The 24,552-nt window shown below is 39.1% G+C and overlaps 1 protein-coding gene across 1 annotated transcript in view; it reads left to right on the forward strand.

The window, feature by feature from the left end:
• TLE1 (transducin-like enhancer of split 1 (E(sp1) homolog, Drosophila)) overlaps positions 1–24,552 on the forward strand; it is a gene marked incomplete at its 5' end in the record, with an annotated part of 76,812 nt that overhangs the window by 10,006 nt on the left and 42,254 nt on the right. The window contains 2 exons of the mRNA XM_010007449.1: positions 10,413–10,475; positions 11,391–11,495. Of these exons, the coding sequence (XP_010005751.1) occupies positions 10,413–10,475; positions 11,391–11,495 (168 nt within the window). The remainder of the gene's footprint in view (positions 1–10,412; positions 10,476–11,390; positions 11,496–24,552) is intronic.

Here is a 24,552-nt window from a genome sequence, read left to right on the forward strand (position 1 = left end):
CCTGCAGCAGCTGCTCCCCCCCCACCCCACACACACACAGAGGGGGTTTCCTGCCGTGTGGAGACACCGTGTTAAGTCAGTTTTGTCGGCTGACTCAAAGGACATTTCATGTTCGTGTAAGGAAATACCTGGTCCTTCACATCATTGATGGTTAAATTTGCTGTTTTCTGTCTGTTAGGCACCGTCCTTTCATAGTTCCTATCCACTTGACATTTGCAGGTCTGCAAGGTGTCCACTAGCTGCTCAGTCTCATTAATATGTTATTTTTATTTCACCAAGTCTAATCAACTTGAAGATGCTTTAATTGGAACGCTGTGTTCTGTTCCTTTCCTGTGTAAGCTGCAGTCTTTGCCTTCTGTAACTAGTATTTTATGTTAATTACATAGTAATGATTTTTGCATAGTTAAGACAGAGGCAAAAAAGCATAGATTTTCTGGCCTTCTTGGTGTCCCTTGACCATGCCTTTACCTTTCTAATTGAAACTTTTGTTTTCCTCTGACCATTCTGACCTATACAGCAGTAGCTTTACAGTAGCTGTTACTTAATAATGGAACATAGTCACAAAAATAGGTGCTTGATCTGAATGTGTTCATACTGCCTCACTTGACCTTGTTTCCACTTCCTGTGCTCTTTCCTGTTGGAATGAAGTCTTACGGATTTGGGATTTAATCTCTTGGCACAATTCCATTCCTCCACTTTTTTCTCTCTCACTTCCTCTTCCATACTATCATAGATATCTGTAATATGGTTTCATAAAGAAAATGTCAGCTCTCTGTAATGCAAATTTGTTTCCCTACTCAGTAGCAGGTCCTGGAAAACTGATCTTAGCAGTTGGCATTTGCTTTTCTGAAGTCATACTGGCTTTTTCATTCTTCCTTCCTGTCCCAATGATTCCGCAGTGTCTCAAATTCTACGGTGGTTGTGAGTCTTGGATCAGATTAGTTTATATTTGGAAAGTTTCAATAATTTATTCTCTATTAGAATTTAATCTAAATTGTATCTTTTTTCTTCTGTGAGCAACACAGAGAAGAAACTTACTGATTTGCTCCCAAAGTTTTGCTGAAAGGTTTCCAAGCTTTTTTCCCACATAGTGAGAATATTAATTATTTTCACCTTCCTTCAGAAGCTTCTATGATGGGTAATTCTGATAGTTGGCAACAAGAGAGTTGTCTATCCTCTTAACTTATTGTTCATTAGTGAGTCACCTGATGGCACCTGACACATTTATTTGAACACCTTTTTAAGGCCTTAAATTGTTTCTCTAGCTTGTCAGACTTGTGAGTCTGAGCTGTGAATATGATCAGTATTGTAAAATGCAATATACAGTAAATTGTAATGTTTAAGATACAGAAGTACACGTGTCCTATTTGGTAAGTTTAATTGGGTTGTTATTTCTGAAGACCTGTTGAATGTAACACATGGAGTTTTTTCCCTATATTGCATGCCCGTGTCTTGGCATGTCTTCTTTTTTGTCAGATGGAATGCTTACTGTTCTAGTCAAGTCTCGGTTCTACTGCTGTGATAGTCTTTCTTACATGTTGATAAGGGCTAAATTCTGATGTGAACTTTGTTATTAACTTGCATACTGTAAACATAGGTGTTTGGTTTGAGAAAGCTTGTGTTCTTATTTTTAGAAGCTGGGGTTCTAGACAACTCTCCAGCTAGGCAAAAAAGCTCCGGCTCCTGCTACCATCTCAGTAAAGTGGCTCAGTGTGGCAAGTGCTGCAAAGGACGCATGTAGAAATATGGATGTGAGTTGTGGGAGTGACAGCAAAATAATTTTTTGTTCTAAAATAATGTCCTAAACTACACAAGAAGCCAACACAACTCTTTTCTGATAAGGACGTAATAGTTACAGATAGGCTGCTGGTTTTCTAGGCCTCCTTTCTTTTACTCTTCTTTCTGTCTGTTCTTGTGTAGTGTAGTCTTGCTCAGTTGTCCAGAGTAAATTAAGTTTTTAATGCCCTAAAGAGTAAGAATGCAAAGTGTGATGGATGATTTTGGAGACTGAGCTTCTTCTAGAGCACCACAAAAGCACATAAGATTGTAGCCCTGTGGGAAGAGGGGGGAGCTCATCCAGGAGCTTACTCACTATTTTCCCCAAAAACCTCTGCTCCCATTTTTGTTCTCCTGGTACTTTGGCCTGTTTTGCTATCTGATGGGTGCCTCCTGTTGAGCCTGTTTTATTTGCTGATGGCATGGTCTGCTAAGATGTCTGTTTCCCTCCTCCTAATGGTGAAGTGCTTCACTAAGTTAGTTGAGATTTGAACAAGTTGAGATCTCTCCAGCATTGTTTGAAGAAAGTGTGCCTCTGGAAGCAGAGATGGCAAGACCTTTTCTGGTTTGGAGTCAGCTTCTGACTGGCTCAGCACCTCATGGAATCTAAATAAAAGTGGGATCTCTGTGTGCTGGAAAACAACTTGGAAGTCAAGTAATAATGTGTACTTGCTGCAGAGATGTAAATACTTCTGTGCGTATTGAAGGTTAGCTTATGCATGGAGACTAAGCTTGGAACTAAAATTTGGATAAACACTTCCTGAAGTTGCAAGTTCTTGAGCAAGATGGGCTAAATTTGGATTAAATGTGAAATGTGATAACTGTCCTGTTTAGCCAAGTTTAAGAAGAGTCTTGACATAGTGAAGATGTGTGAAAGGAGCACAACATCCTGACAACAGCTTCTTTGTTGCCAGTTGGCTTGAGATCAACAGGATTTACAGCTGCAAGTGGGGTGGGAAGTCGTGTACAGTTCAATGAGAGCTACACAGCAGCCTCTCTTTATTGTTATAGAAAGCATTGAAATTAGACATCTGAAATATATCATTTCTTCACTTTACAGTTGCACAAAGTCCAAATCTGTAGTAGAAGTTTGGCAAGTGTAGCTGAGTTGTTGACTTGTAAATGGTATGTAGCTTATGCTTACATTAACATGACCTTTCTGTAATGTAAACTGACATCTAAGCTGATTCAGATAAATGTAGTTTAGGCACTTAATTAAAAAAAACCAAAAAAACCATTAAACTAATTTCACTTCAGAAGCCATCTAGCATTCTATGGCTTTATCATTCTGCGTTTTTATTCTGTTAATATTTTTGGTACTTTTTCCTCTCTGTACTCCCACTTGCAATATGGTGGTGTTTTGTTTTTTTCATAGTTAAAGATTTTTCATGCCAGTCTTCTGGGGTTTTGAGGGTAGCTGCCCTCACAACTAAAATGAGTACTAAAAACGTGGGCAGAGGAAAAGCTGTATATGTTAATGATACGTCTTGTTAATCTGACAATTTATGCCCAAAATAGAGATTGTTCCTGTCTCTGAAATGAATGCTATCCATTGCCACTTGTCAGCTTGAATTTCAAGTATCTGTTGAAAATAAACCTTCCCACTCTCTCCTATTGGTGAGAATATTAGCAATGATAGTGTTTAAACTAGAGTTTGATGGCCAACTTCCAAGGTTTGTTGCAGGGTGGTAAATACAGTAGTAAAGGGGAGATGAATGTGGCTACTTGTGTGAATCTATTACTCAGGAGGCCTGTAAATTTGATTGGCTGCCTCAGTTCTAGCAGAATCATTCGATTTGAGAGCAATAGAAAGATAAGATATCCAATTACTGAAATGATTTGCAGAGTTAGCCAACGTTGTCATGGAGATGTGAGTTGGAACAAATTAAATTTTAAGCAATAAAATAATCTTAAAGCACGTCTGGGAACAAGAAAATTTGGCAGTGGCACTTACCTGAATTGAATCTTAGCTTGACATGCTGTTGTTTGACATTGATATACTATGGGGGCCTACACTTTTAAATGACATGCTGCCTTTATTTTTTTTCCTTTTGCAGCCATTGCCAAGACAGATTGTAGTGAATTAGTTTTAAATCAAAGGACATTAACAATGTATGCATATCTTGGTGCTCAACATGGATTTGGTAGCTCATAAACAGCAAAGTTCATAGGATGCTAGCATTAATCATTTGAGGTTTTAAAATATTTAAGTTTTGAGATTTAATTAAATTTTTACAATGCTGTCTGCCCCCCAAATTCTTAATGACCAATTTTTGCAAGTGCATGAGTCTTTCTGTAACAAAGTTCTAACAAAGCATGCAGAGAGCTAACCACAGAGAAATGTTTCATTTCTGTAATTGCTCTGAAAATGTGTGGATTTTGTTGTCTTTGAAGATCTTGATCACAGAAAAAGAATAAAAACTTCATGGTTGTTTCATGAATTTTTGCTGGAAAAAAATGTAAATACTAAATGGGTACTAAACTTTAGCTCAAGACTAAAATATACTAAGGCAGTGTCACAGTTTGACTTAGATCCGACAACAATGCTCTCGATCTCCCCCCCCCCCACCCAGGTAGGGAAGTAGAGAGAGAAAAACAGAGAGACTTGGCTGGATTGAAAACTAAACTACACAGCTTTAATTAAACACTAATGAATGATACAAGAAAATACATACAATTATATACAGATATATTCAGGTATGGGCAAAAGCCTCTCGCCTCCCCCCACCCCAGCAACTCCCACAGCACTTCCCTGAACTGGGAAGAGTCCCGAGGAATCCCGGAGCTGCTGCTGGAAAAGAGCAGAGAGTTATGGGGGTCAGGAGATCTCGAGCCTGAGGGTCGACGGTGATGGATGAGCAGAGTCCTCCCTGGACGTCGGCCATGGACGGAAGAGAAGGGGAGAAGAAGAAGGAAGGAAGTTGTCTTCTGTGTTCTCTGACCTTCCTTTGAGCTTACGTAGATATATGGAATGGAATATCTTTGGCCAATTTTGCTGTCTGTCTAACTCAGCCTCCTACGGGGGGGTCACAGATCTCCCCATAGTGTCTGAGCCGGCAGAGTGAAGGTGCGACCTTGAAGCCTCAGTAGTTAGAAAAACATTCCAGTGTCTTATCAGCCTAGCAGAACACACTGTTGCTAGCTACAAGAAAGCTTACTAAAGGAAAAAAAAAATCAGTAAAAAGAAAAATTGGCTTCATCCTGGCTCAAACCAGGACATGCAGTTTCTTACCTAAGGACTTCTGAAATATAGTATTTATCTGAGTTCTGATTTGCAAATGGGATTTTTAAAATCAAACATGTCCCATAAAAGAAGGCTTTTGTCCCCGTCTGTTAGACAGATGGAGATGAAAACTGGTCTGAAGTAAAGTAATTTTCAGTGCTGTCATAGCCTGCGATTTCGTCTCGGCTCCATGATTCAGTAATGACCAAAAGTGCAACACTGACCTTTTCCCCCAAGTGGATTACTGTGTTACATGGTGTAAATGACAGGAAGCCCATTTTGTTCTTCCAGGAGGAGTTCAGTGTTTTACTTAGTTTCTACACGTTGAAAGTGTAAGTGGAGGCAGCGTACTTAAGAATCACCTTCCAAAGCATTTGTGAATGTGATTTGACAGTGTGTTCTTTTCTGTGCACTGAAGGATGATTCTCTGGTTCTTTTGCTTTAAAGGAATTTTAGTATTCGTAGAACTTTGAGTTTTCTTACTTTATTTTTAATGGTGTTGTTCCTAAGAGCAGTGTTCTTTCGAACCTAATGACAAGTCAATTCTCAGAATTGGGTTGAAATAATTAAAGTAACGTAAAATGTAATTAGAACATATAACCCTGTCCTTGAGAAATGGTGATAGCATGCTTTTAAATACTAATCTAACTTTGTGTTACATGAAGTGCAATTTGCAAAAAAGAATAACAGGCTTCTGCCATACACTGGATGTTTTGGCTGAGCATTGCTTTGTAAAGGTAGGTCTTGACAGCTTGGAGGAATCACAGAATCACCAAGGCTGGAGAAGACCTCTGGGATCATCAAGTCCAGCCTATGACCTAGCACCACCACATCAGCTAGACTTTGGCACTAAGTGCCACATCAGTCTTTCGTTGAATACTCCAGGGACGGTGCCTCCACCACTACCCTGGACAGTCCATTCCAATGTCTGATCACTCTCTCCATGAGGAAGTACTTCCTAATATCCCATCTAAATCTCTCCTGGTACAGCTTGAGGCCATGCCCTCTTGTCTTGTTGCTTGATGCCTGGGAAAAGAGCCCAACCCCAACCTGACTACAGGTGGAGTCTTAGCACTAGTAATAGAGCAGTTGTTGCAATACAACTGATTGTTAAAATTAGTGTGTTGTAAGATTTAATTTGTGCTTTACATTGTCGTGGATGCTATAGCTCAGATTTCTGCTGGGACATGTATGGTATACGCTGGAGCAAAACCAAAATTATTATTGGTGAAACTTCTGCAGCTGAAAGTTGATTAACTAATTCTTCTCAGACAAAAGTTATATTCTTCTCTCAGAAGTGAGAGTGGAGGTTCCTGTAGGTTAGGCTTCTAGCATAAAATGCACATGGCTGTTAGATGTGGTGAGAAATACGTTTAGAGTTTGGATACTTTTATTATATGTCTTTCAGTTTATTCCAGTGCAAAAATCTGTAGTTGTTTTAAGAAATCATGCTGTTTTAAATGTATCTTAGATGGTGCTTTGAAAAGTACAGGCTTTCAAAATGCAAAATTATCTTGAATAGGCTACTATAGAAGAAAACACTTTGATACTTTTTTAAATGATGCAGAGGGAAAATAATTACAGTTGTGTGTATACAAGTTTTTTTCTTAACTGCTTAGTAAAATGACTTATTTAAGTGTGTTTTTTATTTCCTTAATTAGATGGAATGAAGGCAAAAAAATTACGAGTGAAAAATAATAATCTGTTGGCTCAACTTAATTTTACAAAATGCAGCTGAATTCCTTCATGTTAATTTTTAATAGTACTTCAGGAAGGAGGGTAGCACTTCAGTTGGGGTTCTGACAAGCTAATCTTTTGTGAATAAATCAAAAGACAATAATTACAACAGCAAGAACCAGTGAGTGATGTAGTTTTGTCATTCTTTGATGGGCCCCACACTCAAGTCCTCTATTAAAAATGAATGTATTCAAGAGGCTCTGCATTAAGAACACAAACAATTATGGGCACTTCAGATGCTTTGCTAAGAGCTGCCATAGAGCTAGGAGAGCTTTCATAAGCGATGCAAGCTTCTACAGTCTACTTTATGAAGGAGCCAAAGAACTTTAGCAATTAGTCATGTTTGTCTATGCTCCAACAGTTTTCTGCAAAATTTTCTTTGTTTACTTATTCTTCTGACTGCCCTACATGTCTCAAGATCAGCACTTAGATAATAACTGTTATATTGGGAGGCCTCTAGAAGTAACTGATAAGTACCTTTTTTTTAAGACTTTCAAATGCACAAGCCCAAATCCGGAATATATACCTCACTCTAATGCAGCAAGTTACTGATGTCTAGTCTTGGTTAACGAAGTTCTCATAGACACCTTCAAAAAAGGTTTTCATTTCCAAGAATTTTTATATACACGCATACACATGTGCTCTGAAAGATATTTCACATTGACAGATTAATGTACACTGCCTTATGAATAGGTAGATTTCCATTTAAAGTAATGAAAGTTTCTGTCTCTCGGTTCCGAAAAAAACCTCTTGCAACTCCTGATGGGAAAGATTAGATGAATTGTGCATTAAAAAATAACATAATAAAGAACAAGAATACTTTTAGCATGTTTGAATAAAGATAGTTTTTACTAAACATTTGAGGATAGCAAACAGAAGATGTATGAAATATCATAGCAGATAAATAATTTAAGCATTTAATTGTGTGTGGGAAATAAGCCGGTAGACTAAGTGCCTTTCAAATGTAAGCAGGCTTTTGTTACAAAGCATAGAAAAGTCTTTTGAGTTTCCTTTTAGTGTCTCTTAACTGGCACTTTTAACAGCAGTGGGAGATCTCAAAAGACCCCCTTACTTATTGCATGTACATTTCAGTTTATCCAGTGCTGTGGGTTAATATTAAGCATGCTGTTCCTTTACAGTCATCAATGATGCCCTGCTTTGGTAATGACAAAGTCAGAAGGTTGAATTTTTTTCAGTTCTGAAATTAAGTCAGTTACTATAGTACTGAGACAATAATTTTGAAGTAAGATTGGGAAGGAGGGAAAGTTGTTTCTGCCCCCCTTTTTAAAAAGAAAATACGAAAACTTAAAACCTAATTGACATGTCTTGAGACTGGTAATTATTACATGATGTTATATTCTCTTGTTTCAATGTGTGCTGTCATGTATGCTAAGTTATTACAATGAAGGTCAGATATTTGGGACCTGTGTAGAAAAGCCAAATCATATGGACAACTTGCATGTTTACTTTACAGCTACAATAAGGGTTCTTTTCTCAGTATTACAGAACCGGGAGATTAGTATAGGCCATACAAGCTGAAGAACTTTTCGGTAAAAACCTAATTAGTTTCCTGTTTTACTTTTTTCTTTCCGCTTTTATAACCTGCTATGATTCATCCTGGCTCTGTCCTTAAAACAAAGGTAAACCCATTGTTCTAGGACAATTAACTTCTTGGAGCCTAGACTTCTTAGCTAAACATCAGGCAAACAGATCGTAATGCAACAGTCTTTCTTTCCATGGTATACTTACCTTTCTATCTGGAGAGACATGCTAGGTATTTAGAAAAATGCCCTCTACTATATAACTTCTCCCAATTGTGTGTTTTTTCTTCCTTGTTAACAGGCACTGAAAGTACCAATGGATGTAGTAATAGTTAAGTCTGATCAGTTATAATAATTAAGTGAACTTCCTTGCATTGCTTTTGCTGATATGTATATAGTACAAGTACTAAAGGCCACGCATAGAATGATGGATATTTTATGATCACCAGCCACACAAACCAGAAGCAGACTGCTGTGGAACTGAGTGAAATACTGTTTCTATTGAGTGTAGAGGTATGTTCCTTTGTTGCAGGTCACAAAGGTTTTCATAAAGCACCTGTCACTTCATTGCCCTTGCTTAAGGGGAATGTTATTGTCCTAGGAAGAAATCATCCCAGAATTGCTTTGGAGACTCTTTTTCTCTGTAAAACTTCAGAGTGGATTTGTTAAATCTAATGGATTTTGGTCAGATGGAGTACTTCAGCTTAGGTCAGAGAGACATGATGTTTTTTAAGTATCAGTGCTATGAAGTATTTCTCTGTGTCTTGTCAGAGTGGGTGGAAGAGGTGCTAAAGCTTCCCAGTTGTATTTAGATCCCAAAACACCTGTCTGCTGAGACATGAAAGAGTGGGGTGTGGCTTTTGTATCCTAAGTGGTACTTGACTGATGTATAAGAATTAGCATATTGCAGTGTCCTCTTAAAAAAAAAAACAACTCAGGATGATGGGAAAGCTCAGGAAAAGGCTCTGGAAAAGCTTGGCAGCTGAATTAGCAGTTTTCATCTGGTTTCTTTCAAAGAGTTTCTTTTCTTAGATTTATGTATGTAATTTCATGGAAGACCTAATGAGTCTCAACAGGGATCAAAAATACAAAGCAAAAAACCCAAGAAATATCTGTACAGATTAATGATGTGACAGAGATTTACAAGAGCTATTCAATGCCTTGAGTGTAGGCTGTGTTAACATCTGGATGTTAATCTTGAATTTGTGCATCTGTGCTGCTGTGACTGCAGATGTTTTTAAGGAAAACTGTAGTTGTGCTAGTACCTTGAGGGTTAATTATAATGGTCGTTCTGAATAATGGGCACATACATAGGCCTGAGAAGCTGTAAGCACAGGTAGGACTGGGTACTGAGGGAGAAAGATCCCTGTACCTCAAAAGAAATCCTATGTATGTTTGGCATGCCAAAAACAGGACATAGAAGAACAGGGGATACATAAAGCTGTTGAAAAGTGGGGCTCCAACACTTTGTCTTGCTGACTTCTCTGCTGCTTTCGGTAAAAGATCATTCTGTTCTGTGCTGGTTCCTAGCCTTATTGTTTTCCTTTTACTCACACTTTCACAAATTTGCTTTATTGACTATCATGTTTTCTGATCTCATTCTTTTCTGCATCACTTCAATTCTCTCTCACTATGGATGTCTTAGAAGTCTGTATCTTTTGTCTCCATTCTGCCTCACTTGTTTTGGTATTTCTTTTGTACTCCCAATGGTGTGTTTCTTACAGCAAAACTAATTTTACCTTCTAATAGGCAGATAAAATTGATCATGCAAGAAAGATTTTTCTTCCATGCATGTCACCTTTATGTTACGCTGCTTGATAATTTGAGTAATAATAAATCTATCTTTTAAAAGGCTTTATCTTGGGGTTAATGGGTTTAAAAAATGCTTTACCTGTTAATGAGCTGTGTACAAGGACCAGATTTGTACCTAAATGTGTATACAGATTACGTGCTTTAGACATGGCAGATGTCTTAGAGTAGCTAACTAAATCTCTGTCCTCATCTGGGTTTATGTATTAACTATCTGTATTTGCCATAGTAAGGGTGTGGATTTTTTTTGTCACTTAATGTAATTCTGTATCCTTGTTAATGTATGGCAACAAATACAGTTTTAATCACAATACTTTCCTTTATAGACAGAGATCGCCAAGAGGTTGAATACAATTTGTGCACAAGTCATCCCGTTTTTGTCTCAGGAAGTAAGTAAAACTGTTCAGCTGTTGAAGTGCAATTATGTTGCTTTTCTGTTTGCAAATTAGCTAGTTTTAAGATGTTAATTTTATCACAATACACAAGTGTAAGGAACATCTGTTACAGCTGAAGTGTGCAAACCCCCTGCTAATTTGGTTTTAACAAATCTGAGTTCAAACTAGTGACAGTGGTTCAGCCTCATTCATTGCCTGAGGGTGGGACTCAGTAAAATATTACCAAAGCAACAAAAATGTTTTAGTTTCTAATCATGGTGATTACTTATTGAATATTCAGTTGTCAAATATGAACCTAGTGAAATAAGCATTCTTACCTTTTCTGTGTAATTGTTATAAAATTTTAGTGTAAAAGGTGAGTAGTTAGCTCAGATGAAAAACACTGTGGTTACAAACATGCATCTGGTCAGAATGACTGTGATTGTAGCATATTGTGGGCAGCTACTGTTACATTTTGAAGCCTGCTATTTTTGATAGGCCTTTTCAGACTACAGTTTTACAAAGAGTATTTGTAATTCTTGTCGAGTTCAATGAAGCACTTCTTTTCCCTGATTGGAATTTCAGTAGGTGTCGGCACAGAGTATATAAATGTTGAAAGTGGCACTAATGTGAAGTTAACATTATAGTCCTGTCAATTCAATTCAAACCTGATTATTCATTTGCGAGAAAATTAATATTGAAGTGGCATAGGGGAAGAGGTGAGCTGGCTGCTTTCAGGGCTCTTGTTTGCTTTAGAACAGGTGAGAAATAAGGAACTGTTACCTTTTACCTGCGTAAGATGCCTTGCAACAGGTAGCCTGGTCTTCTGCAGACAAACTGGTTATTCAAGTGTTTGTGATTTTAGTTTGATTTTGCGTGGTTCATACTTTTAACAAAAATTCCACCCTGTGCCCCTTCTTCTTTTAATAGCATCAGCAGCAAGTGGCTCAAGCTGTAGAACGTGCCAAACAAGTGACCATGGCTGAACTGAATGCCATCATCGGGGTACGTGGCCTTCCAGGTCTACCTCCTACAGTGTGTATAACTTGTTTTCATATCTTTCTGCTTCGCTATTTTAAAAATAAGCATAACATTTTGATATATAACATGGTTTTGATTCCTAGTGTTACTAAAGTGTTTGCTTTGCTTCACACAGATTCTAGCAGGGATAAAGTTAATAGTTTACTTTGTTAGAACATTGTTTTGTTGTAGTGCTGTGCATAACAAAACTTTCCCTGCAAGAAAAATTATTATTAGGAAAATTACTTGTTTATTTGTGGGGTTTGGATGTCAGTTGATCTAGTTACCTTTGCCTCATGCTTTTTGTGACACTTGAGTTCTTGGAGCCTGTACAACTAATTATCTTTCTTTCCCTTTCTTGTGAGTTTTTCATTAATTTTAAATTAGCAAGCTACTGAAAAGGAACTTCACTTGCTTTTGAAGTAGTATTAATTGTCTGATACAGTGTTCTAATAGCCTTTCACCAAGTATGGGCTTCTAAATGTGCTGAAATAAGTTAATACTACTTGCTTGTGACTGGATGTCAATCACAAGTAATTTGTTTTGTATTAATGAACTTTCTGAGCCATACATTCTTTCCACTGCATGAGTTCATTTCCCTTGCCTTTAAGTCTAGAATATTTCTAATGTTTTCTGCCCTTCCAGACTAAGTAAAAGAAGTAGCCGAAACAGGAACCCATCCTTTCTGATTTTATTTGTATGTGAGCGCCTTGAGCAGATTCAAATTACTCATTTATCAATTTATGTTAATTGCTTGTGAGAAGATGCCCTGCTGGTCTTTATAGTTCCCTCAGACACTTTGTAATGGTAATTAGACATGCTGCTGTATGGATTAACAGTGCCATAGTCCTGTGACGGCTACAGACAATGGAACCAGTTAATCCATCTGTGCTTAAAATTACATCCCAACTGGAGATGGGGAAAAAAAAAATAGGAATGAGGGAGAATTAAAAGAATGAGCCTCAGCTTGAAAACTCTCCTTTCATCAGTTTCTCAATTGCAGCTCTGCAGTTGGCTTGCCTGTGGTAAGCTATTGGCAGTCAATTAGGTGAAATAAACTGGGTGACCTTCATTTCCTTTTAATAGCTTTTCCTTCCTGAAACGTGGAGCTTCAGTGGATTTTCAGCTTAAATTTTTATTCAAGCTGCTTTATTACACTTGACAGATTAGTTTTGCATAAACATATCCCCCTTCAAATCTGCGCTGTTTTTTCTCCTTCGTATCAAATATTGACTGTTACTTGATTTGAAAATAATTTCTTAGAAACCCACACAATTACATATGTATTTGTCACAATCTCCTGTGTGCTTTGCTTGTGTAATGAATTACTTTATAAATACCTGGTTTGATCTCTGAAATACAACACATGTACATTTGTGGCATTTGATTAACAAAGATTAGAGAACTATAGTTTCTTGCATTTTTTAAAATCACTACTTGAGAATGAAAATGGAATAGAAAACCCTTTAAAATGAACTAGTTCTAAAGTACATTTTATGCAGTAAATGTATGTATTAAAGTGTACTTTTAAATATTCTTGCTAGACTTAGCAAAATGTATTGTGGCTAAGTTGTGCTGTCCTATCTCAAGCATGTTGTATACCTCTTTTAAAAATCTGTATGATTATAGTCTTTAAAAGATAGGATAAAATAGGATCTATAAGTACCACATGCAATTAAGAACTTTTTTGAGGGGGAGGAGAGCTCTTTGGAAGCTGGAATATAAGCCTCCACCTCTTTTTTTTTTTTTTTTTTTTTTTTTGTGAAGGGTTGAAAATAAACCCCCCCCCCTTTTTTTTTTTTTTTTTTTTTTTTTAATTCTCAGATTCACCAGAAGAGATACTTTCCTGTGTCTTCTGAAAGACTTGTGAATGTTTCCATACAAATCCAAAAATAGGAACAAGGGAATGAACACATTGGGCACAAAGTTTCTCTGACCATGTATATGCATGCATATATATAGTGGTAAAATTAGATGTCTGTCACAGAGATCTTTCACAGTCTTACATGGTCAGTAATTATCTTGTGCTGCACAATAAATTTCATGCTCTGACATATGCTTGATTTTGTTTGAAAGGGATGGTGTGCATCCTAGAAAATCTGAACAGCATAAAATTGGGTTGACAATTCAATGGACCTTTTCTCCCCCTTGCTGAGCACACAGTGTGTCAAGCCCTCTCCCCAGAGGCAAGGACACATCAGAAGCCTGTCAGTTACTACAAGCGGCAGCTGCACCCAGAGTGAACACGGCCCAGTTTGTTAGCAGCTGTCACTATTGCTCAGGGACTCGACTGAGTGTGAAGAACAATGGAAGGGCCATGCTATTAAAGGGCAGTGTCTTTCAAGATAAGAAAAGAAATAGTAATTTAACAGCTTAGACATCTATTATGGTCAAGAAAGATCATGAAACTTCTCAGAATGCAAATAGGCTGGAGCAATCTGTAGCAGTAGAAGATGCAATCAAAGTAGCCTCTGGTGTAATGCTACTGAATACACTTAGGTACAGTAAATTTTGAGGATAGAAGGAAGGTTAAATTTTCCTAGTTGATGCTCACCTGTGTAGTTTCTCTTGATTAAGTTGAATCTGAATTTCTGTCAAGGTTTGACTTCTTTTCTCCTCCTTCCTTTCTCTCTTTTTGAGCCATTACTTCCTGACGCTAGATGATTCAAGAATTTCTCAATTGTTTTGCCTAGAGCAATTTCTTTTGCTGTTGGGCCATATTTTAATTCTGGAAGTGAAGCAAGCTTTTAATTATGGCAACAACCTTTTGGAATACTAGATGATTTTGAATTATCTGTATTTTTTACTTTGATTTCCATTGAAAAGGTGGCAGCCTGTTAGAGGACAGACTGCAAGGTTAGGGACTCGATCTCATGGAACAGAGGTTTTTTCAGATAATTCACCTACAAAGTCAAAAGTCAGGCTTTGGAATCAGTGTGTATTAAGCACATACAAAAAATAATGAATTGACACATTAAAAAAAAAGTAATATAGTTGGACCCAGAGTTCTTGTAAGCAGTGCTAATCCTATGTGTTGATGAAAAATTCTTTCTTCAGGAAAGAACTGTAGATGATACTTGGTTATTAACAGGCACATTTCTAGCCTTATGCTTTTTATGCATGTTCTTGAAGGCTTTAACTTCTAGCCCTGTGGTAGCAGCATGGATAAACAATCTTCTTGACAATTTTTTTTAAATAACACCATTTAATATTTTTTAAATTAAAGTTGAACAAAGTAATAATTTTGTTAGGTAAATAATGAACAAAACAGAAACCTTTGACTTAATAAGTGCACCTTTAAGTCCTTGGCATTGCTGCAGCTGCAGCAGTGTCCACATTTCGGTTTAAGGGAGAGTCCTGGTCATAGTATGAAAGAATTAGGTAGATTATCATCGTTTAACTTGAAGGTGTTTTTTTTGATGTTGGGGTTTTTTTGTTTGTTTATTTTTTTTGTTTGAGGGATATGGTCTGGCTGGAAAATCAAAGGTACTCAAAAGTTCATGCTAGGAAGTATAAGGGACTAGATGTAAACAATACAAAATTTGAATTTTTTTCACATTTACTTTCAACTTAATAAACTAGGTAGCTTTATTAAGAGAATATGCAAATGTATGAATGGAAAATATAAGCAGCAAACTGGAATCTCTAGCATTGTATTTTAAATGCAATTGCAGTGTACTGCTCATTAGTCAGGTATGTCTTATTTTGCCTTTTGACATGGATTGCAAATTGTTCTGTGAAATATGTGTCTTTTGGATTGACAGTACTCTTGAGACAGATTGAGTTGTAGGCCTCTGAGAAGCCTCTGCACTGTTGCATGAGGTGATTGGTTAAAGGATTAGCAAAATGTGGGATTATTTTTTCTCTCTTGGCTGTGGTTGCCAGCTATCTCTGGGATTGTAGTGTGTGAAGCTTAAGAGGATGAGGTTAACCTCTTGAGGGTTTATTCTTAAGAGTGTGTAGTTAATCCTTAGCCTATAAATAACTAGGCTGTATGTTTCATTATAAAATAGAAATACAACTAGACCAGAAATGAATGCACAACTTAGTGCAAAGGAAGAGCTAAGCAGCTGTAGTGTTACTTTAGATCCTCCTCAGCCATGACCTGAATTATGTGCTGAGGGAGTGGAAATTGTCTAGATCTTTTTAATTCAATAAAATATGATCTAGTGAGCACAAGGCACATTGTGCTCACTTTTACCATGAATTAGCTGACCCCAAATCTAAATTACTAGACAAGACTCTAGCAATAGGAACTCTTTTCTGTGACAACATCTTCATATTTTGCTTTTTCAAAAGAAGTTGAAGCCTTAATTACATGCTAAGATTCTGTCATGGTAGATACTTGTGGAAAACAAAGGCTCGACTTTTAAACTGAGTTAAAATGGGTAGCAAAGGAAGAAGGTATATGTTAGCATGACAGTTGGTATTTTCAAAGTACAGATCCCCCCCCAAAATATTTTTATTGTTAGTGTCACTAGATTTTGAGGGAAAAGTAAGCATTATTGATGTGTATTGGTAGTTTGTCCTGTGCAAAACAGTGACCTGGGAGAAGGTCTGTAAATTGTGAATGAATAGATAGTATCAACCAAACGTGGTTTCCACAGTCTAGGTTTAATATCTTAGTTACAAGTCAAAGTTGAGACCAAGTATATGGTTACAAATTTTGTGAAGCTGAACAGCTTCCAAGAAAGAAGTGATACATGGTTGAGCTCTCGCTAAACACTTTTTTTCCCTGCCAAACCTGAAGATACACAGCTGCAACTGCAAATGGAGAGAGAAGGTAGATTCTGATGAGATGCGCATGGGAGATAACACTTGAGTTGGTACCACTTGTGAGAGTATTGTCTACTGAGCAGCTGTTGGGGGATGTACATGTTGAATGATGTAGAGCTGTAAGTTGGTGTGTTCTGCACACTCCAGATGGTTCTGTTGAACAGACTTTTTTGGGAGGAATAGTTTTGCAGCAATGGAAAAGACTAAAATGAGGTAAAAATGCTGGAATAGTACAGTTAATGGCAAGAATTTACACAAAGTGTGTTCACTGAGCTTTAATAAATACAATTTGGAAAGGCTACCAGAAAGACAAAATGGGTTTGCTATTCAAGGTGCTTAAGGCAGAGGAGCATCAATACATAATATATTAAAATGTCATTGGTACAGAGAAACAGGTCATTTAATCCCAGAGGAAAGGGTTACTTCCTTTGAAGAGTGATTCAGAACACCTCCCTTTATTAAAGCATATGCAGGAAGGAATTTTTTCATGTTTGAAGTTAGGCTTTGTGAATATTATCCACTTTTCCCTGAGTTATCAGTGAAGTAGAAGGAAACAAGCTGAAGAGGTGAGCATTCCTTCTCTCCTACAAATGTCTGCTTTTTATTCATACTTTAAGTGAGACAAGTGGAGAGATGGAGTAGGTGAAGAGTCAATAGGCTGAGAAAAAAGTGTGATGTGACCTTCAGTGCTTCTCTTGACGGAAGTCTGGGATGTAGGTTTTGAGGAGGAAGGAGTTGGATAGAAGGAATTAATATTTTGACCCAGACAAGAGAGAAACTCAGCTGGGACTGTATGTGAGTTGAAATCAATTTCAAAGAAGTTAGTTACGATGAAGCAAAGCATGGAGTGTCCTGCAACCTAAGTAGGGATAGAGGAAGGTGTTGGGAGTTTGTGTTGAATGATGTACTTAGCAGTAGAAGAGAGAGGTGCAAACAATGAAGCATACAGATCTGAAAGGAACTGAGGTCTAGTTTTGAGAAGCAAATGCTATTTCATTGAGGTGAACTGACTTCTAGTGTGCTGATGGAAGTAGTGTGGACCACAGAGGCAAATATACATGTAACTGACTGACTGTGAGAAAGAATCAGTAGGAGAGTGCAGAGGCACTGGAGGAAGAGACAAGAGGATGTGAGTACTGTAAATTTTAAACATGGAAAATGTGTGAGAAAACAGCAACCCACTATGTTTTTCATGGGGGAAGAACAAGACAAACTTGAGATGGGGGCTGTGTGGGAGGGCTGGAAGAGAATGGAGAGAATCTTACTCTCCTTGTTCTAGAATAGAGTGTGCAGAACTTCTGGCATCTGTTAACTGTATTAGTTTTTCTTTGTTCAGAATACTTGCTGAATTACCAAGGTTCTTGTCTTGTATAATGCTGTAGCTCTTCAACTTGACATAAGCAGTAGTATTCAGGTGGTAAAAGCCAGAATTGGTGGAAGTGCCTTGCTTAAATGTGTGACTGTCATTTGGTAGGCTGAAGTTGTTACAGAATGTATAGAAAATTTCCAATAACTTGGCTGTGACTCGGAACAGTAAAAAGCAATGCAATTCTTTTCTCATGACTGTCATATTTTTCATTCTTTAATATCTCTGAAATGTTTTTTGTGGTTAATAGTAACTGGGACAGAAGGGTGATGAGTACAATTCTGAATAATATATTTAACTTCTGGATTTTAATTCACCAAAAGCCTTTCTACTCAAATCATTACTATCTTCATATTCAGCAAGATATAAATTTCTGTAGTCTAAAACAGCCTGGAAAGAAAATAAATATATTTTAAGATAATAATATGCTAGTAATAAAACTCCTAGAGTAATAACTTTAGATAATTTCTAAATTGGTGCATGCTTGAAGTAGCTGTTTTTGGCTGCTGTGGCGGCAGGAGCATGCTTTTGAACTGTCATTGGATAGTAGAGGTAAGCTAACAGTAGCTAAAAAGGCAAACACATGGTTTTGAGTTTAGTAGGTGATTAATAGCAGGAATTTATCATTGCCCCAGAAAAAAATTTGTGCTGGCAGTTTCTGCAAACCAGAAGTATGTGTGCTGACAGTGTAATTCTAGAGACCTAAGGCTTGCATTTGAGCCTTCAGAGAGAGGATTCTGTGCTTGGCTAAAATTAAATAAAAGCTTTGTTCTTGACCTGCCTTATACTGAGAGTAATCAGAAGAATGTAAGTGGTTTCAGAAGACCAGCTTTTGCCTTGTGTGGGCCAAGAGAATGTAAGGATTTCTTCTGTAGGTTTTAGAATGTGGTTTTGCATTCATTACTTTCCTTTAGAATTTGGGAAGTCATAGAAAGATCATCAGGTTCCAACCTCCCTGCTGTGAGCAGGGACACCTCACACTAGACCAGGCTGCACAAAGCCTCATCCACCCTGGCCTTGAACACAGCCAGGGAGGTGGCATCAACACCCTCCTAAGGCAATCTATTCCAGCACCTTACTACCCTTGTGGTGAAGAATTTCTTCCCGATATCTAACCTGAATATCCCCTTTCAGTTTAAAACCATTACCTTTTGTCCTGTCACTGCCCTCTTTCAGGAAAGGCTCCCCCCTGCTTTCCTGTAGCACCTTCAGGTACTGGAAGACCTCTATAAAGCCCTTCTGCAGCCTTCTCTTTTTCAGGCTGAACAGCCCCAACTCTCTCAGCCTCTCTTCGTCTTCATGGTCCTTCTTTGTACCCTCTCCAACAGCTCCTTGTCTTCCTGTGCTGGGGGCTCTAGAGCTGTACTCAGTAATCCTAGTGGATTCCAAGCAGAGCAGAGGGGGACAATCACCTCCATCGACATGCTGGCCATAATTTTGATGCAGTTCTTTGGTGAAGACATGTTTTCCTGTGAAATTATATTTTTTTCTATTTTTACTTTGCTCCTCCACTCCCTCCTGCCCTGTGTCATCTGTCCTTTATGAAGGCTTCTCTGGTTCCTCCATTGTTGCAGAATCTTTTTCAAAACTTCAGTGTGACTTTAGTTCTGCTGTTTGCCTCTTATTTCTTTGGTGTTTAGCCTAACAAAGCCCCCCTCAACCTTAGTTAACCTAAGGAAATAAATACTGTTATTAATGCAAGGACTCTCAGAACTTGATTCTCTGACTTTTTTTTATTCTTTTCTATAAGCTGTTTGAGATGGGACTTGTTCTTAAGCCAGGCTTTCAATGCACAGTTTTAGAATTAACAGCTATCAATTAAAAAGCTATATACAGAAACATACAGAAAAACTTCAATAAAAATACAAAAGTGTAAACAATCAATATATATGTAATATACACAAAATAGTATGCATGTTATATGATGTGTAGTACATAACTACAGTAATGAGATTTACATAATTATATATATATCTTAATATGTCATGTGATACAGAAAATGTTCTGTGTGTGCATATACATACCAGGTTGTCCTAGCAAAAGAGCTACTTTAGTTTGTGGGCTGCTTGTTGCATTGCCATCATAGCTGCTGATGCAAACAGTAGCCATGCTTCAGTGGGTCTGCAGCTGGTATAAGCTACTAAGTTTTAGGTTGACTTAGAGTGCCTAAAAGCATGGAGGAGAGAAGAAAACCCTTCTTTTCTCTTTGCAAACACTCTTATGTGGATGCAGCTGCACCAGTGGAGTGGTAATGTGCCTTGGGGAGAAGGTGTCACGGAACTGGTAGAATTCCCTCTGTAGTACTATATTTCTGCTCTATCAATGGGATGTTAAAAATCTTACCATTTAATAATTATCACTAAACTTTTGTTAAGTAGTTAACTGCTGGTCACTTTAGAGGAAAAACTGCTGATGTGCTCATTCACGGGGTATGGTTTTTTGGTTGGTTGGGGTTTTTTTTGTTTGTTTTGGTTTTGTTTTGTTGTGTGAGTGGAGAACAAATAAGACCCAAATATGCTGTCCTATGCATCTTCTACACTATAGCATGAAACAGGATTTTTTGCTTGCGACAGTTGGGTCTTTAGGTAGTCACATCACTGCCTCACAAATTTTTAATGTATGAAATATATGACTTTGTATGGTGTTGAAGTGGCAATTGGCACAGACGACAATATCGCACCAATAGAGACTCTGTGATCCCCATTCATAAGCTGATCCGGCAACTGGAAAGCATCCCAGGGAAATTCAGATTGGACCCCTTTGCTTTCTAAACTCCTCAGAGAGGAGCCTAGATATCGGTGGATCCAACTTTTGTCTCAGACCTGACTCTTCAGGGAGAGTGATTAAACTGTCACAGTTCGAGTAAATTCTTGGCTTTCTGATATCCCTTAATGAGATTAAGGTGAAGCGACGCTCAAGGTCTGTATTTTAATTAAGTTTAATTAAAACTGTAGAAGGAATACAGATACTTCAATTATTATCTTATGCTGCATGTTGGTAGTCTGACAATTAGATCACAAGGGTACAATACATAAATGTTTAAGCTGCACGACCTGAGAAAAAAGGCCTTGCATTACTTAATGACGTTAGGGAGGAAGAGAGAGAGAGAGAAGTTTAGAGAGATAGATAATAGAAAATCACCAGTCGTGGATCCAACATTGGGCCAGCCAGTGGGAAGAGGTGGTGTCAGTAAGGCTCCCAGGCCCACCATTGCAGCCCCCTGTTTTATAGGCCTAGTTACCTTGTTTTGCAATCCTGTTTGAGTCATAGGACTGAGCAGCTGGAGTGGATGGATCTGCACCCCCTCCACCCCTCCATCCTTATCTCAGTTGCTGTACATGCCAGCTGCAAGCAATATGCAGGCCATCAGAGTTGTCTCCATGGTCTCAGGCAGGCCTTTTGGGATGCAAACGAGACTTTGTTTAGGGGTTACAATGGGATTTCAACACCAGTTCCAGCAAGTATAGGTCCTGAGGGCCTGTTAGGGCCTGAGGTTCCTCACACTAGCTCATTTTTCTAAAACAAAATAGGGAGAAAATAGTAAGCAATAAGAATTTCAGAATTGCAGAATCCCTGAGCTTAAAAGGCACCCCTGAAGGTCACCTGATCCACTCGCCTGCTGAAGCAGGACTAACTAGAAACAGTTGTGCAGGACAGTGTCCATGATGGGGACTCCACCGTATCACTGAGCAACCTGTGCTAGGGCTCAGTCACCAACATAATTAAAAAAATATTTTCTGATCTATGGGAGGAGCTTCCCATGTTTCCATTTGTGCCCGTTTCTTCTTGCCTTGTTATTGGGCCATCTAACAATGGGCTACAAAGATGATAAATGGACTGTAGTATTCCATGCATGAGATCAGGCTGAAAGAGGTGTGACTGTTTAGCTTTCTCTAGGCCCAGGATGTATGCTCTCCAGTATTTCCATGTCTTGTCATGTACTGGGAAGTCCAGAACTGCATGCAGTAGTGCAGGTGTCCTCAATTATGAAGGCTAGAGCAGAAGGATCACTTCACTCACTCTTCTGGCTAATGCAGTCCAGAATGCTATTCACTTGCTTTGCCAAAAAGCCACATTGCTGTCTCATGTTTAACTTTGTGTCTGCCTGGACCCTCAGGTCATTTTCTGTATAGCTTCTTTCCAGCTGAGTGGTCCCAAGCATACGTATATCAGCCACTCCTTCCAGTTTTGTGTCATCAGCAAAAGAAAGCAAACTCAGAGCTTAATTTTGCAGGTTACTGTTATGATACTGAAGATTAAGTGAGAAGGAAGTGTCTTGCAGGGGCTGCTGATACACTTTGTGACTAGTTAGTCTTAATGGTGACTTTTATCAAGAAAATAACACAAAACCAAACCATCCACAAGCAATGAAGAGGAAACGCAGCTTCTGCTGCCAGAAAATGAAGTAGTACACAAGCCATATTGGTTAGCTCATATATCAGTCTGTTGATCTACCATAGAATGGTCTGGATTGGAAGAGACCTTCAAAGATCATATCCAACTCTCCCACCGCCATGGACAAAACACTTCCAGGAATGGGGCAACTGCAGTTTCTCTGGGCAACCTGCTCCAGTGACTCACCACCCACATTGTAAAAGATGTCTTCGTTATGTCCAACCTAAATCTACCCATCATAGAATATGCTGAGTTGGAAAGGACCCATCAGGATCATTGGGTCCAACGCCTGTCCCTGTGTATGGCACCCCAAGAATCACACCATGTGCCTGAGAGCATCATCCAAATGCTTCTTGAACTCAGGCAGGCTTGGTGCTGTGACCACTTCCCTGGGAAGCTTGTTCCAGTGCTCAGCCACCCTCTGGGTGAAAAACTTTTTCCTGATATCCAACCTAAACCTCCCCTGATTCAGCTTCCTGCCATTTCCTTCCAGTGAGTCAACTGCACCATTCAGCTAGGTATCACAAACTTGCTGAGGATGCACTCAGTCCCACTAGCTATTACGGAATCATAGAATGCCAGGTTGGAAGGGGCCTCAAGCATCATCTAGTCCAACCTTTCTAGGTAATACTGTAGATTATATGAGAGGGCTCAGCACCCTGTCAAGCTGAGGCTTAAAACTGTCCAATGTAGGGGAATCTACTACTTCCCTATGGGAGACTATTCCAGTGTTTAACAAAAAGACTGCACAAATCAACGCCTGGCTCCAAAACTGATGCTACCAACAAGACCTCGGGTTTTTGGATTATGGTTTGGACTCCAGGCCTGCTGGCTCTGAATGAGAAGACCCTGACCCACAGGGGAAAAAGGGTACTAAGGCAGGAGTTAGCAGGGCTCATTGATAGGGCTTTAAACTACATTGGAAGGGGGTGAGAGATAAAGCCAGGCTTACTACACATGAGCCTAGGGGTGGTGTGCCCATGTTGGGCATGAAATTGATAACCCAGCCAAAGCGCATTTACACCGATGCACACAGCATGGGAAACAAAGAGGAAGAGCTAGAAACCCTTGGTGCAAACACAGGGCTCACTAACAGGTTAGTAACCACAGAAGTGGTCAGGTCAGCTAGTCAGCCAACCTCACTGGAGCTTAAATGCCTTTATACAAATGCACGCAGCATGGGGAATAAACAGGAGTAAGTAGAGATGAGGATGAGCCTCCAGGGCTGTGATCTCATTGGCATTACTGAGACCTGGTGGGATGGCTCCTCTTACTGGAGCATAAGAATGGAGGGTTACAAACTCTTTAGGGAGGACAGACAGGGGAGACGGGGTGGGGTTGTTGCCCTCTATTTCAAAGACCATCTGAAGTGCATGGAGCTCTCCCTGGGGGTGGATGAGGAGCCAACAGAGAGCTTATGGGTTAAGATTAAGGGGAAGAAAGGCCAAAGTGACATCATGGTGGGGGTTTGCTGCAGGTTGCCTGAGCAGGAGGATAATATAGATGAGACACTATATAGACAGACAGGAGCAGCTTCACATTCACATGCCATGGTCCTCGTGGGCGACTTCAACCACTCTGACATCTATTGGAAGAACAACTCTGCTAATTGCAAACAATCCAGGAGGTTCCTAGAGTACAAGAATGGTAACTTCATCCTCCAAATAGTGGAGGAACCAACCAGGAGAGGTGCTATGCTGGACCTTGTCCTCACCAAAGAAGAAGGGCTGGTGAGGGATGTTAAGGGCAGCATATGTTGGAGTGACCATGAAATGGTGGAGTTCAAGATCCTTAGGGTAGCAAGGAGGGCTCACAGCAAGCTTACTACCCTTGACTTCAGAAGGGCAGATTTCAGCCTCTTCAGGGATCTGCTCAAGAGAGTGTCATGGGATAATATCCTTGAGGGAAGAGGGGCCCATGAAAACTGGCTGATATGTAAGGATCACCTTCTCCAGGCCTAGTGCATCCGAACTAAGAGAAAATCAAGTAAAAACTCCAGGAGGCCAGCATGGATGAGCAAGAAGCTTCTAGAAAAGCTCAAATTTAATAAGGAAGCATACAGAAGGTAGAAGCTAGGGCAGGTACCCTGGGAGGATTACAGAGAGGTTGTCTGAGGAGCTAGGAATCAGGTAAGGAGAGCCAAATCCCAGATAGAAATAAATCTCTCCAGAATTAAATCTTGCCATCGATGTTATAAACAATAAGAAAAGCTTATTTAGGTATGTTGGGGAGAAAAGGACAACCAAGGAGAATGTAGGCCCTCTCCTGAAGGAAACAGGTGAGGTAGATACACAGGACATTGAGAAGGCTGAGGTTGTCAGTTACTTCTTTGCTTCAGTCTTCTCTGGCAGGTGCTCCATCCTCAACACAACTGGTGAAAACTGGGCATTGAGATAATGAAGCAACCCCATTGTAGGAGAACAGGTTTGTTACCACCTAAAGAACCTGGTGGGGTTCACCCATAGGTCCTGAGGGAGCTGGTGGATGCAACTGCCGAGCCTCTGTCCATCATATTTGAGATGTTATGGCAGGCCG

Source organism: Chaetura pelagica, unplaced genomic scaffold, assembly GCF_000747805.2.
Source record: "Chaetura pelagica isolate M959 unplaced genomic scaffold, ChaPel_1.0 scaffold510, whole genome shotgun sequence".
Lineage (NCBI taxonomy): Eukaryota > Metazoa > Chordata > Aves > Apodiformes > Apodidae > Chaetura > Chaetura pelagica.